General features: G+C 44.9%; 2 protein-coding genes across 4 annotated transcripts in view; one reads left to right on the plus strand and one right to left on the minus strand.

Annotated features, from left to right (window-relative positions):
• The window catches only part of cdc42bpb (CDC42 binding protein kinase beta (DMPK-like)), a 199,287-nt gene extending 197,678 nt beyond the window's left edge, over nucleotides 1–1,609 (plus strand). The window contains exon 37 of one of the 2 annotated variants that reach the window (XM_072490425.1): nucleotides 51–1,609. In XM_072490425.1, coding sequence (XP_072346526.1) covers nucleotides 51–182 — 132 coding nt within the window. In that variant the 3' untranslated portion in view covers nucleotides 183–1,609. The remainder of the gene's footprint in view (nucleotides 1–50) is intronic. The other variant, XM_072490426.1, reaches the window with a different exon arrangement.
• Nucleotides 1,610–2,648: 1,039 nt separating this feature from the next.
• The window catches only part of amn (amnion associated transmembrane protein), a 106,693-nt gene continuing 93,236 nt past the window's right edge, over nucleotides 2,649–16,105 (minus strand). For both annotated transcript variants that reach the window (XM_072490428.1, XM_072490427.1), the window contains exon 12: nucleotides 2,649–3,028. In XM_072490428.1, the coding sequence (XP_072346529.1) occupies nucleotides 2,921–3,028 (108 nt within the window). In that variant the 3' untranslated portion in view covers nucleotides 2,649–2,920. The remainder of the gene's footprint in view (nucleotides 3,029–16,105) is intronic.

Consider the following 16,105-nt stretch of genomic DNA (forward strand, 5'->3'; position numbering starts at 1 on the left):
TTGCAGCAAACATAAACCCTAATATGCTTACCTATTTTTTTATCAATCAGCAGGACTCTGATTCAACAAGACATTCAACACCTTCAAACAGCTCAAACCCAAGTAGTCCACCGAGTCCAAACTCTCCTCACAGGAACCAAATTACACTGGATGGTTTGGACCACTCCACATGTGATGCGTGACTGTTCCCTCCAGTAACACTTTATAGCGCATAAAGCGACACAACAATAGGATTCTCCATTTTCAGAGATTCTTTTCCTCTTGAAAAATGGATTTTTGGTGAATTGCTCCAAGAAAGTGCCAAGAATGGAGAACAATTTTTTCTGTTAATTCTTGCTGATTGCACATTAAATTATGTATTCAGGCTCCTTTTTATGAACAATTCCAGCTTATTTTTGACTGTCAGCTCAATAAAATGACTGACTAAGTGTCACTCATATTCTTTGGTGATTATGATTCTGTGCAGTGTTGATGTTAAGTTGCAGTCTTTAACAGCCAAATAAATTTGGGCTTGTGAGGCCCCACACCCTCTTCACACCAAACTTTCCTTCCGAATTTCTAACATAGTTGGTAAATGGTGAAATAAAATTGTACATGTACTGTTCCTGTTTGTGCATCTTAGTTTATATATTAAAAAAAATTTTAAAAATGTTTTCTTCAGGGTATACATGACACTAGTAAATAATACTGTGAATAAGAATTTTAGTTGCTTTTTGTATTACTGTTTTTAACCTTTGAAGTAGATGTCCTTTCTTTGTGCTGTATTGTAGTGAAAGACAATACCTGTGTTTATCAATGTCTATGGACCCAATGCAGAAATATAAATGCTGGGAAATGCTAGACTTGGACCCGCTGCATCTTCAAATATACAATTATTGTAAAAGACTCAACAAAGTGTGATTGTTCTAATTGCTGATCAAGAGGTAGCATAGATATAAGGCAGTGGACTCTGGGATACAAGAAAGCTACATTAATTTGCTCACTTTCAAAATCAGTCTTTGCATGAAAATACATTCCTTCAAAACATATTGTGCTGGTTATGTTCTTTATAAACAAAATATCCACAGCAGTCTTGTAAATTTTGATATGGACCCAGGTGATGTGTTCCTGGTGGATACAGTTATATGTGTGTGCGTGTGTCAATGTATATATAACTCATGTTCAGTGTATGATAACATTATTACTCATTCAATTATGTCCATATTGCATTAAAGGCTTATACATCACAGCCAGTATATCAATTTTGTCATCACACCTGTGTGCCTTCCGTGCTGTATTTGTGACAATTTACTATTCATACTGATGCAGTATGATTTCCCTATTCAAGTTCACTGCAAAGAGCTTGCATGTTTTAGTCACCCAGATCCCTGACTGAGTGGATGGTAATTGTGACATGCCACATTAAGCAACTAATCAAACTTCTTTTGTTTACTTAAAAGGGCTCGCTGTGGAGCCTAACACTGCTGGTGAAACAGTTTGTTTTTTTATGTTAATTTGTGAAAGTGGGTAGTTTTAAAATCAGCTAACCACTCTTTGTAATTATGGAATTGTGCTTTGACAAAATATTGAGATTTGACCTGTCAATAAAGCATAAAAGGGAGGTACCAAACTGTTTAATAGTCTGTGTTTACATGAACAAAGATCCTGAAATGTCAAAGGAACATTAATGCATTCATCTGCAATTCTTTGCTATTTTAGCAGCTTCGATAAGTAAATTAATATGTAGCAAGAGTGCTGTAAGGAGATCTTCAGATTGTTGAGATATTGGTACCAGTTCTGGGCAGTAAAGACCCGTATATGGTTGAGTTGGTTGCACCTGAACAGGGCCAGAGTCAATGTCCACAGAACCAGGTTGAAGCACTTGAAATAAAGATTTGTTTTGTCAGTTAAAATAGTAAATAAGAAATGCAAGGAATGTAAGGAGGGAGATGGCTAGGATACAAGCTAACCCATATTCTGAGAAGGTGAAAAGAAAGGGCATACAAAGCTAAACTTCTCAGTGTGACTACAAAAATAAAGATACAAATCAATTATCTCCAAATAGGTATTTGATAAAGTACCATATAAAACACATTCCGAAAATAGAATCATATGCTATTAATTGGAGAGTGATAACATGGGTATGTATTTGGTTAAGGGATGGGAGGCAGGGTAGTGATAAGTAGATGTTTTTCTGACTAGAAGATGAATACGATATGCAGATCCACAGCATCTGTTTGGCTGTTGCTTTCTTGTTATATATCAATGACTAGAACTTGAGTATAGGCATTACAATTTAAAAGTTTGTAGATGCTGCAAAGCTTGACTATAGCAAATAGCAAGCAAGGTAGTAGCAGTCCTTGGGAGGACATAGACTGGTTGAAAAGCAGACATTTAACATACAATTTAATATGGATAGTGTTATGACTGGTCAGGTGAAAGCCCCCAAATTTTTCTGATTCCCATCGAGATTCCCCTAAATTGTTATGCTCCTGGCTAAGGAGGGATAAAGTGGCTCCCCTTTATTCAATCCTCTTGGTTGATCACAAGGTTAATTTAAAAAGATTCTCTTCCCTCGTGGATACTTTTTTCCAGCCCTAATATATTTATGTTTAAAAGGAGCCAATTTAACCAGGCTTTCTCAAGTCAAAGAGCATGTTTATTGGTTACTAAAAGGCAAGAAGAAAATAATTACAATGCAACACAAATACCCATAGATTAGAAATGAGAAGTGAGTAAAACTAAAACTTAAAGATATACAAATCCACCTTTGGCTTGTCTGTGAGGAGCAGATGGTGAAAGGTGATGGTGATTCCATCAGTGCTGACTTTAGCAGTTGGTTTGGTGATTCGTGGTTCTGCAGATTAGCTGAAAGGAAAATTAGTTTCTTTCAACTCTCGTCATGTCCACAATCTGGAATAGAACTCTCAGGCGATGGTAATCAGCCTCCATTACCATTCAGTTTTTGCATTGCATCTCTTCCTTTGAGGTGTTTCCCTCTGAAATTCTTTGATACCTTCCTGGTGTGGCATTCCATGGTCTTTCGGAACTGAGTATAAACCACATAGACACTTTCCAGTCACTGAATTACATTCTCAGAATTTACATTTCTTTCAAAACACGTGTCTTACTGACAAGTGCAATATGTACGAAAGTAATTTGAGACTATAATCTGTTGTCTTGACATTGGGTATGAAGTGATGTGCTTTGGGACTACATGGAGAGGCCATATAATCTAAATGGTACTAATTTTTGAGGGGATTGGGGTACATATTCATAAGTCTTTGGTAGGAGGGCAAATTGGCCAGGCATTTTTTAATTTGTTCTTGGGATCTGAACATTGTTGGCAAGGTCAGCATCTTTTTACATAGCCTTAATTGCCCCTGTAATGTTGGTGCTGAACTGGCTTCTTAAATTGTAGGTACATCCAAAGTGCACTTGGCAAGGAGGGCCCAGGACTTTGACCCAGTGTCAGCAAAAGAACATCGATATTCTTCCAAGTCAAGATGGTATGGAGGTTAACAGGGAACTTGTAGGTGGTGTTCCAAGTGTTTTCTGCCCTTTACCTTCTGGATGGTAGAGGTTGTGGGTTTGGGAGATGCTGTTAAAAGAACCATGAGTTTCTGCCTTGTATCTTGTACATGGTACATTCTACATCAGTGGTGGAGGGAATAAATATGGTGGTGGATGGGTGCCAAATAAGCAGACTGCTTTGTTCTGGGGGGGGGGGCGGTGTCCAGCCCCTTGTGTTATTGGAGCCCCCATCCTCCAGGTTGAACATGGACAGTTTCTGGGGATTCACAAGATGAGGTACTCTTCCGAATCACCAGCCTCTGGCTGGTGCTGGTAGCCACAGTATTTATATGGCTAACTCAATTCAGTTTGAGATTGATGGTAATTCCAGAATGTTGTTGATAATGCCATTGAATATCTGGGGGAGATGGTTTTGCTTTCTCTAGAAGGAGATGGTCATTGCCTGGCACTTGTGTGGCATAAATGTTACTTGCCATTTATAAACTGAAGTTTGAATATTGTGCAGGTCGTGTTACATTCAGACACTGATTGCTTCAGTAACTGAGAAATTGTAACTGGTGCTGAACACTTGTGATCTTATAGACTTACATAGAATTTACAGTGCAGAAGGAGGCTATTCGGCCCATCAAGTCTGTACCGGCCCTTGGAAAGAGCACCCTATCCCGCTAACCCAATAACCCCACCTCACCTTTTGGACACTAAGGAGTAATTTAGAATGGCCAATCCACCTAACCTGCACATCTTTAGACTGTGGGAGGAAACCGGAGCACCCAGAAGAAACCCACACAGACAAGGGGAGAAAGTGCAAACTCCACATGGACAAGTCGCCTGAGGCCCTGGAGCTGTGAGGCAGCAGTGCTAACCACTGTGCCACCGTGCTGTGGAAGGGAAGCTGGCTGATGAAGTAGCTAGAGATGATTTGGCCTAGAACACCTTCATTGAAAGGCTGTACTGATTGGCCTCCTAACAATCACCACCAGCTTCATTCGTGCTCAGTATGACCATGGCTGGTGAATTTTCCCCCTGATCCCCATTGACTTCAATTTTGCTGGGGTTCTTGATGGTTAACAAAGTCTTTGGGATATTATCTCTCAGGACGTTGAGTACAACAATAAAGAAGTCATGTTAAACCTTTACAGGTTAGACTCAGCTGAAGTATTGTGTAGAATCCGAGGTACCATACTTTAGGAATTATGCCAAGCTCTTGGAGAGAGTACTGAGGAGGTTTACCAGGATGATACGAGGGTTGAGAGTCTAGTCATTTGGAAGTATTGGAGAGCTTAGAGCAGAACAGTTTAAGGGGGTTGGCGAGACATTTAAAATTGAGGGGTTTTGATAAAGTACATAGGGGAAATGTTTTTTTCTGACAATTAGTGATTTATTCAACATATAACTGGCAGCAGGACTAGGGGACCAAACGAGAATATTTTTCATGCACAGTTATTAAGATTTGGAATGCAGTACCTGAAAGTCAAACGTCATAGGAACTTTGACAGTGCAATTGGACAGCGCGTGAAGACAAACTTGTATAGTTACGAGGAATAAACTAGGTTAGAGGACTAAATTGGACAGCTCTTTAACAGATTCAGCACAGGCATAAGAGAGAGAATGGGCTCCTTCGGTGCTGTATGATTCTATGAAACTGCAAAATAAAATGGTTGTGTCACACTCATAATACAATAAAGAATCGGGCTCAGTGCAGAAGATGCAGTGAGCTGACAAGAAATGAGTGCAAAAAGAGTGAGAAGAAGGGTGGGGAGGTAACAAAAGCAAACCAGTCTTCTGAAATTTCTTTAAAGAGTAAGAATAGGAAGGGTGGATCTGAGTAGGGATCAAAAAATAATTTTTTGTTGAAATTGCATGGCTGAGGTACTATAGGAATACTTGGTAGTCTTCACAAAAGGAAGAGATGTCACAGCAAAGGGATGGGGTGGTTGAAAGGGTGGGGGAGTGGTAAGAGAAATTGGATAGCGCACAAAGTCAAAAAGCCCAAGAACTGGGTAAGTATAATTCTGAAGCAGATGCTGTCAAATATACAATGTGGTTCAGACAATCTGCATTTATCTGTCTTGAGGGAGGTGATATCTTAAATTAGTGACATCTTAATGGACTTTTTGAAAGTTTGCTAAATGAGAGGGATTTATAAAATGTTCAATTTTAGAAATTACTCAATTTATTTTTACCATTCATTCAAGAAAACCGTTGATACATTTTACACATTCTTCTGCATCAGGTGTAACTGTTGTGCTTCGTCCAAATTTATCATTGCTAAACTGCATTAGGTTGGCAAAAATCAATTTCAGCATGCCTCCAATGAGCTAACAAGAATATGAAATCCACTTTAGTACTGCTGAAAAAAAAAAGCTTTCCATATTCCACTCAAGGACAGCTACGCAAGAGAACCCAACAGTAAAGGGAACGACAATTGTACCAACAAGAAGATAATACTGGTTAATTGGTGTTGGTAAAGGTGTTGCCACGGAGAATGCAGCAGAGAACAGGCTATTGTTTCAAATTCAAACCAGGCAGGTTGATTCTGATTGGTCAAGGCTTGGGGAATGAACTAGGGAATGGCTGGCCCCCAATGACAGCATTCACGAGACATGCAGAATTTAAATACTATGTATGCAATGCAGGGCCAGAGATTGACTAGTAGGACAAGCAGTTAATGCATAAGAACATGAGTGTATATTGGGTAACTTGGGTAATTCGCAGTTACACATGATCATGCATGCAATCATGGGACCTCTCCCTTGAGGCACTCTCTTTGTAGGCTTCCATTGTGTAATAAGTTCAATGAAGACCTCTCACTGAGAAAGCATTGCATCTCTGAACTTGACACAGATACTGAGAAGCTGAGTGCATTAGCTGGCCAGCAGACAGCCTTCTGCTATCGCCAGGGAGCATGGAGGACTCTCGCTCCAACTTAACAAGGATATGACACGGAGCTTGCCCTCACCGCTAACTCTGCTGAATCACCCTATTGCGCTGCACCCGCACTTATTTAGCCTTTTTGTGAATATGGGTTACCTCTGCTTTTCCTTTGAGATGAGGCAACATTCTCTGGTAAATTCAAGAACACACACAAACAATTCCAGAATCTGCCAGGCACTTTGCAATGGATAAAAATTACCTTGTGTGCAATCCGGGTGGCTGACCCTTTTTGCTTGAGTACACAAAGCAGAGGCTGCATGCAAAGACATTCCCCAAATTTCAGATCTTGGCATCACATCATGCTATGTGATATCATTGCCACCAAATTGATGTCTTATGACACACAGGGAATATACCTGTGTGCACCCATACCTTTGCAAAATTCCAGGTGGGCCATGGAAGAAGCAGCTGATGGCACATCCTGCCTCTGGTAAACAAGAGATAAGTATCCATTGTGTCAATAGAATCACCACTATACTGAATTACACTCCTGTGTCTTCTACAAATGGCATTGCTTAACGGACAGGAAGGTAATTTTCTGATTTTCTCAACCACCTGGACATTCAGCATCTCCTGGTCAGAACGTAGATTGAAAATTTAGCAGGGAGGATCACACACTGGTTTATCAAATTATTGGAAAGAAAATCTTTGTGAAGGAAGTGCAAGTATCTCCCTTTGATATAAAAGCGTGACACGATTATCCAAACCCCCATCACCACCAGTGATGTGACAGGATTTCCGATCTTCTAAGTCAGGAAGACATACATATCATTATTGGACCTGAATCACACCCTCATCAACCGTGTAAGAAAATCCATTCATGTCAACGTGAGGGCACACCGGTGTAAATTACAACTGGTCTCCTGAGGCATACACCTGGTGTGCAGAGCACACACGAGCTCGGGTGAGTGCATCACTCAGGGTGGGTTGCATGGGGGGGGCGGGGGGGAGGTTCCATGTGAACTGGGCACTGGGAAGGCTTTTGAAAAGGGCACCCCAATCTTCAGAAAGCTAAGTTGCTGGCAGGGTTCGCTCAATCATAGCCCGGCCCATAGAGAAACATGGTGAGAGCTGCCCCTTAAAGTTTCTTGCACTATGTTCCGAACTATACGGTGGAGAAAATAATCATCAGTGTTAACGGCTTCGGCACTGCTCCTGCCAATACTTAGGAAAATTCTGCCAATGGGTATGAAAGCACTGGCTGAAAAGTGGATTGCAATGCTGAGATAGCATGGTTACTGAAAGTTGAGTAAAATTACTTCAGTTATGTGGTGATATGCCTGTAGGCAATATCTAGATGGGTGCGATCTCCAACCAGTAGGTGGCGGTGCAGACACATCATGCGGTCTCAACACTGTGGCCATGTGATCAGGGACTCCCACATAAGTGGAGACACATTCGGCCATCACAAGATGGTTGTAGGAGATGGTAGTAAGACATACAGATAAACAGTAATGCTAGGTGTAGTTTGAGAGAAATACAAAGAAATTCCATGATAACTTGGTCTGTAACAGATTGCTATCTTTCCACGTGTGATTCAATAAAGATCCTGGTTTGGACAAGCCATGGTGTTTGGTGGATTCCTTTGCAAGACATAGCAGACCAAACACAACATGGTACCAGGAGTGCTGAAGATTTTAAGATAACGACGGCAGTGACAATGTTAGGCATTCGACTGGAAGACCTATCTGGTGAACTACAACTTGAGATGACTCAATGCTCTAGTAGATGCAGAAGCTCGATATGGATGGACTGAGAGCCCCCCACCAGTTTCAGATATCCGGTAATGTAGATGAAAACTGGCGGCTATTCAAGCAGCAGTTGAAACTCTTATGTTTCGGCCCTAGGCCTAAAGGCCCAGCCTGATGAAAGGCTAATTGTGTTGCTTCTAATGGTGGCAGATCCACAAGCAATTGAACTGTATAACTCATTTGCGTTCAACAATGAGGAGGATCGCAAGAAATATGATGAAGTCATGAGGCACTTTGATAAACATTGTTCCGCTAAAAAGAGTGACATGTATGAGCGATACATGTTCCGTATGTGTACCCAAAAACGTGGTGAATCATTTGACAGTTTTATCACTAAGTTGAAGCTGAAGGCCCAGTCATGCAACTTCAGCAGCCCGAAATCTTTGTTGATCTGCGACCAAATTGTTCTTGGAGTAGCTAATGATAAGCTCCGGGAAAGGTTATTGTGGGAAGAAGACTTGGTGCTGGAACAGGCAGTAAATATTTGCCAGGCGAGCGAGATAGCTGCATAGAGATTAGGCACACTCTGCTCGAAAAATCTTGCCGTCAACTCAGAAGACGACACCAGCGCCATTAGTGCTGTGCCGCAAGTCATGAAGAAACGTGGTTTCCGTGCCGGCGGCCATTTTAAGCGGCCGACAGGAGCCGCCACCGCCATCCTGTGCCAAAAGTGTGGCATTCGACAAAGGCAATGTCCGGCCTTTGGTAAAGTCTGTTCCAGGTGCACTCATATTGGGCATTTTGCAAAACAATGTTCTGCGTGTCCTACAATGGACCATGCAAGATTAGTGAATGCAGTTGATGAGATAAACACTGAAGAACAGTTTTTCATCAATCTCATCGCGCGAGGGACCAGAAGAGTCCAAACAAGAATGATGAAAACAAAATCTTAAGGAAATCTGAAGCTAGTAAGAACTCTCCGGAAACCTTTAACTCTAGATTGAAATTGATAGTGGTACTGAACTATTCTCTATTACGATGGGACTTTGACCCTCAACCAAAAGCCAACCTCGTCAGCTGATCTGCTTTGCAAAGGCTGAACGTGCAGCGGAAAGACGCAGGGCTGCCGGTGGACTTCGGAACAAGAACAATGGAAACCTTTGGTGTCTGCGAACTGGTGCTCTCCGTGGCAGATATGAGGTACATGTTACTGTTTCATATTGTAGACATGGACGTTGACTCCATCCTAGGAGCAGATTCATGAGAATTCCTGAATTATGTTGAGCGACTATGTGTCTCAGAAGGTGGCCGGCCAGCCGAATACTTCAGATCCCTACAAGATAATAGAGTGTGTACTGTTTATGAGGATTCAGAAGAAATCCTGGTGGAGGACAACAAACCAAACGAGGAGATGGAACAGAAGCGAGCATTCCGCAATTCTGGTTAACAGTTTTCAACAACGTGCATGTGCTCAGTGACATTATACAGGAGCATGACGAGCCCATATTAAAGCATCTGCAAGATGTGAATGTTAAATGGACAGAACATGAGAAGCTGTGGACCTTCACTCTGGAGTTTAAGTTCGAACCTAATGAGTATTTCACAAATGAAGTGATCACTAAAGTGTATCAGTTGGACTCACGGCCGCTTAAGTCGTTCTTCACTGAACCACAAATCATAGGTTGCACAGGCTGCACGATCGACTGGAGGGAGGGCAAAAATATAATGATGAGAACAATTCAAACGAAACCGAAGCACAAATGTCGAAGCATTCCCAGAACAGCGACAAAAACTGCACCAAATGAATCGTTGTTTAATTTCTTCGGTCCCACTGAAAGTCCACAGCTGGAATGTTAAGCCAACGTTCGGCAGCCAAACTCAAAGCTGACTTTGAACTTGGCGGCCTACTGCGTGAACACATAATTCCGTATGCAATGTTATATTTTACAGGAACAATCATTGCAACCGATGCTGAATCTGATGATGACTACTACGAATGTCTGCTCGAAGATTGCGACGATGATGCACAAATTAATGGAATGGAAGGTGAGACAGGTGAAGACCAGTATGAACTACTTGTACATTTCTTTCCCAGCAGCACAGATGGGTTTAATGAAAAGGCTCCAGAAACGCTACTCCGGTGGTCTGGAAGGAATGACGAGGTGGTCACGGGTGACGCCCAGGCCACACTGGACACCGAGAAGAGAGGGACTCGGAGATGTCGCACTCAAAAATTGAAGCTGCTGATACCACGGAGGATCAGATACTGACCGAGCCAGAAACGAAAATCCCGATATTGGAGAAACTGGCATCAAGAGGTACGTGGTGACTCGTTCCAGGTCTTCGAAAAGCTTTCTGTAATTCATTCCAAAATCATTGACAACACTGATGATGAATGGGAAGACATCGATGACGACTGTGATGACAGCAACTTGGATGTGGCAGTAATCGGCAACTCCGAGACTGACCCAGAGGAAGAGCTGATGACAATCTCAATATGCAGCTCCACAAATCACCCACACATTTTTGAACTTGATCAAGACGACCCAATGCCTGGATCATCATGACCAGAGAGCATCGTAATCTCGAGTGACGAAGAGCAAGTGAGTTATGTTCCAGCGAGCCAAGGAGGGGCGCACCTGTTCCCCCAGTTCCAACCTTCACTCAGGCACCAGAAACCGCTCCAACATGTCGGTGAGGCCGCAGAAGTGGGTGTGGTCACACTACCCAAAGACGACGCGACGGCCCCTCAGAGTCCACCTGAAAATCTGCAGACCTCTGAGCACACAGTAAAATCCAGCACCACACCAGAGGCTGCTAGGCCACTGCACAAAAGCAAGAAACACAAGAAACTGCATCATCACGTTCTCAAAATAAAGAGGAGAAGACTGGGAGAGCTAGCTTATTCCACTAACAACCAGCAACGGAAACAACGAGAAGCGCCAAACAGCGTCATGCCAGGTAGCGCAAAAGAAAGAGGCTGGTGACACAAGTGTGGCAGTCATGGGCACAGACCTTCCAAAGGCACAGAGCAAAAGGAAAAGAAACAAGAGGCCGGCACGTAAACCAGTCTTTGAAGAGGCTGGCAACAGCCCGAATGATTACAGAGGTCATCCCATGAGGGAGGCAAAAGAGATGGACACTGACCAGGCATATCATGTTTATGGACACCCTAGTAAAACTCATTCACATTGTTAGTCAAATATCATGATTGTATAAAGTTAAAAAATTATTGTTGCTTGTAAACAAATCTTAATGCTTTGTGAGGAAGGGGGATGTGGTGATATGCCTATAGGCAATATCATAGATGGGTGGTGTGTGACCTCCAACCAGCAGGTGGCGGTGCATTCACACCATGTGGTCTCAAGAATATGGTCATGTGACCAGGGACTCCCATTAAGTGGAGACACATCCGGCCGTCACGAGATGGTTGTAAGAGATGGTACTAAGACGTACAGGTGAATAGCCGTGCTAAGTGTAGTTCCAGAGGAGTACAAAGAAAGTCCATGATAACTTGCTCTGTAACAGATCGCTATCTTACATGTGATTCAAGAAAGATTCTGGTTTGGACAAGTCAAGGTGTTTGGTGGATTCCTTTGCAAGACATCGAAGACCAAACACGACAAGTTACATTTTGTTTTCATTCTGTTGTTGGGTTATGAAATGGAATTGCCATGTCAGAGATCGCAATGTATGCTAGACGTGCAAGTCACCTAGTGCTACAGCTCACTGGCTTTTAGAAAAAGTCCTAAACGCCAAAGACTTGCAACAAAAAGTCACTGAAGTCCTAGATATTGAAAACAATCTACACGCAGTATGTTTTTTTAAAAAAGTGTGAGACTGCATTCTGCCAAAACATGTAATCTGAGACTGGATTAAATGTTTCATTTCAAATGATCCAATAGCTCAAAACAGCAAAGGTACATGCTTCAACAAGAAGAACTGTATGCATTCATTATTTGAGAGGCTACGCCCTTTGTTAGCATTATGTACAAAAACCTAAAGATAGAAAAGTTCCTCTGTTTTTTTGTGCCTTATGTTGTGAGTTCCTGTGTCACCAATTTGAAGCAACCCATCAAACAATATTGAGTCAATAACTCTTAGTGTTAACTGCCAACCAGACACAGTTAAAATAGTTCACACGGCTAGAACATTTGAGACTGCCCCCAAATGTTCTCTTGTAAGCTATCTAATTATTTTGTTTGCACCCCACCCTCTTGCTGCAAGTTAGCAGTTATTCTTTTTCCTCTTTAATTATATTTAGATAGGCTGCTGGGAGATGGGAAATTCTCCAAATTCCTGCTGTTTTCTCAACGGATCTACACAGAATAATTTACAACAGAGAAGGTACACCGTTCCAATCTCACTGAAACCTCTTAGCAGTCATGTAAATGGGTAATCCACTAACAGTAGCATTTTCAAAACAGTTTCTGATGTAGGCTAGCCATTCAAAACATTTTAAGCTGTCTTTTCACACATTAACTTATCAGCATTTTCTTATTTTACTGCCTTCAATTATGAAACCTTTTTTTTACCTTGTTTACTGATCAATATTCTTGCTGGCTGACACTAGCTCCAGTTCCTCACGCCTGAAATTTAAAATCGAAATCCCTACAACCGCACCCTGCATTCCTCTGGCTGTTATCCATTTCTTCCTTCCTCAGCCCAAAACCTCCCAGCGATCCCCTTAAAACAGACCTCTTGATCCAGAATCTTTGCCAACTTCCTCAGATCCTCTGTTTCAGCACTAATTTTTCCGTTGTGCCTCTTTGAAGTCATTGGGATTATTTTTTCATCCTTTCAGCAAGTGAAGTATTCCATCATGTTCATGACTTGTGCCTTGTAGATGGTAGACAAGCTTTGGAGAGTCAGGTGGTGAGTTATTTGCAGCAGAATTCCTATCTGTGTCTGACCTGCTTTAGTGACCACAGGGCCTGTGGTAAACCGCTGTGTTCTGATTGTGGCAGATTTTCCACAGAATGGATATCCGAATTAAGCCCGATCGCCTGCAGCTGGATCCGCACTCGCCCGACGCCAGAAAATACATTACTCACTGGCTAGCATGTTTTGAGGCCTACATCAAGGCTGCGGACCCCGAGCCAGCGGAGGCTCAGAAGATAAACGTCCTGTACTCCAGGCTGAGATCCAGCGTGTTCCCGTTGATCCAAGACGCCACGAATTACACAAAAGCAATGGAACTCCTGAAGGAACACTACGTGCAGAAGGCGAACACGCTCTTCGCCGGGCATGTACTCGCCACCCACTCGCAACTACCAGGTGAGTCCATCGAAGACTTCTGGCGGGCCCTAATTCCACTCGTCCGGGACTGTGACTGTCAGGCCGTTACGGCCGCCGAACACGCGAATCTCCTCATGCGCGATGCCTTCGTGACGGGAATTGCGTCAGACCGCATCCGAGAACGATTACTGGAAGGGGCCACGCTCGAACTGGCAGAGACGAAAACCTTGGCGTTCTCCATGACGGTCGTATCCCGTAACGTACAATCATACCCCTCCCGCCACGCTGCCCACCCTTCTATTCTTTCCTACCCCTCCGGGACCCCGCTGACGACCTCCTCAGCCGGGGCCCTGCCTTCCCAATACGCCTGCACCGCACACCGATCCGCGCACCCCGGGGGTCCCCGCTGCTATTTCTGCGCTCACCAGAAGCACCCCCGCCAACACTGCCCGGCCCGCACTGCAGTTTGTAAAGCCTGCAGTAAAAAGGGCCACTTTGCGGCTGTGTGCCAGGCTCGCGCAGTCGCTGCGATCACACCTGCTATCACCCCCTCCCCCACGCCAGACGCACAATGGGAGCTGCCATCTTCTCCTCCCAGGTCCATGGGCGCCGCCATCTTGTCCCCCTTCGGCCACGTGCGCCCCATGGGTGCCGCCATCTTGTCCCGACCCCGCAATGTGCGCACGATGGGCGCTGCCATCTTGTCCCCCACAGGGTCTCCGGACATCCCGAGATCGGAACCGCACACGCTCGCCACCTGAAGCATCCGATGGCTACCCGCAGCTCGCTTCAATGACGCCTGACCAATCTCGCCCGCACAACCTGGCCACCGCGTCGACGACGGTTAAAATCAACGGCCACGCGACCTCGTGCCTGCTGGACTTCCAGTGCAACCTCCAGAGCCTCAACCACAAATTCGGCGGGCCCTTACCCCACCTTACCGTTTGCGGCCTCGCGACCCTCAAGGTCGATCCCCCTCCCTTTTTGCCAATCTAACTGCGGATTGCAAGCCCGTTGCCACTAGGAGCAGACGGTACAGCACCCAGGACAAGACCTTCATCAGGTCCGAAGTCCAGCGGCTGCTTAAGGAGGGTATTATCGAGGCCAGCAACAGCCCCTGGAGAGCCCAAGTGGTAGTGGTTAAAACTGGGAGAAACACAAGATGGTCGTGGACTACAGCCAGACCATCAATCGGTACACGCAGCTCGATACATACCCCCTCCCACGCATATCTGATATGGTCAATCAGATTGCGCAGTACCGGGTCTTCTCAACAATTGACCTGAAATCCGCCTACCACCAGCTCCCCATCTGGACGTCGGACCGGCCATACACTGCCTTTGAGGCGGACGGTCACCTCTACCACTTCCTTAGGGTCCCTTTCAGTGTCACAAATGGGGTCTCGGTCTTCCAAAGAGAGATGGACCGAATGGTCAACCGGTACGGTTTGCGGGCCACCTTTCCGTACTTAGATAATGTCACCATCTGCGGCCATGACCAGCAGGATCATGATGCCAACCTCAATAAATTCCTCCGCACTGCCACTCTTCTCAACCTGACCTACAACAAAGAGAAGTGTGTGTTCAGCACAACCCGGTTAGCCATTCTCGGCTATATAGTCCAAAACGACAGCATGCGCCTCCTCATGGAACTTCCCCTCCCCCACTGCCCCAAGGCCCTCAAACGCTGCCTGGGGTTCTTTTCCTACTACGCTCAGTGGGTCCCAAACTATGCGGACAAGGCCCGCCCACTCATTCAGTCCACCCAATACCCCCTTGCGGCCGAGGCACAACAAGCTTTCTCCCGCATCAGAGCAGACATCGCCAAGGCCGGGATGCGCGCAGTGGACGAGTCACTGCCTTTCCAAGTAGAAAGCGACGCTTCAGACGTCGCCCTTGCCGCCACTCTAAACCAGGCAGGCAGACCCGTGGCATTCTTTTCCCACACCCTTCATGCCTCGGAAATTCGACACTCATCCATTGAAAAGGAGGCCCAAGCTATCGTTGAAGCTGTGCGGCATTGGAGGCATTACCTGGCCGGTAAGAGATTCACTCTCCTTACGGACCAACGGTCGGTAGCCTTCATGTTCAATAACAGACAGCGGGGAAAGATCAAAAATGATAAAATCTTGCGGTGGAGAATCGAGCTCTCCACCTATAATTACAAGATCTTGTATCGCCCCGGTAAACTCAACGAGCCCCCAGGCACCCTCTCCCGAGGTACATGTGCCAGCGCACAAGTGGACCAACTCCGGGCCCTACACGACAGCCTTTGTCACCCGGGGGTCACTCGATTGTACCATCTGGTCAAAGCTCGCAATCTGCCCTACTCCGTCGAGGAAGTAAGGACAGTCACCAGGGACTGCCAGGTATGTGCGGAGTGCAAGCCGCACTTCTACCGGCCGGACCGTGCACGCCCGGTGAAGGCTTCCCACCCCTTTGAAGGCCTCAGCGTGCATTTCAAAGGGCCCCTCTCCTCCACCGACCGTAACACGTACATTTTCAGTGTGGTCGATGAGTACTCCAGATTCCCCTTCGCCATCACATGCCCCGATATGACGTCTGCTACCGTCATCAAGGCCCTCAACACCATCTTCGCTCTATTCGGTTTCCCCGCCTACATCCACAGTGACAGGGGATCCTCATTCATGAGCGATGAGCTGCGTCAGTTCCTGCTCAGCAGAGGTATAGCCTCCAGCAGGATGACCAGCTACAACCCCCGGAGAAACG

The sequence above is a fragment of the Scyliorhinus torazame genome, chromosome 2 (assembly GCF_047496885.1).
Source record: "Scyliorhinus torazame isolate Kashiwa2021f chromosome 2, sScyTor2.1, whole genome shotgun sequence".
In the NCBI taxonomy this organism is placed as follows: Eukaryota; Metazoa; Chordata; class Chondrichthyes; order Carcharhiniformes; family Scyliorhinidae; genus Scyliorhinus; species Scyliorhinus torazame.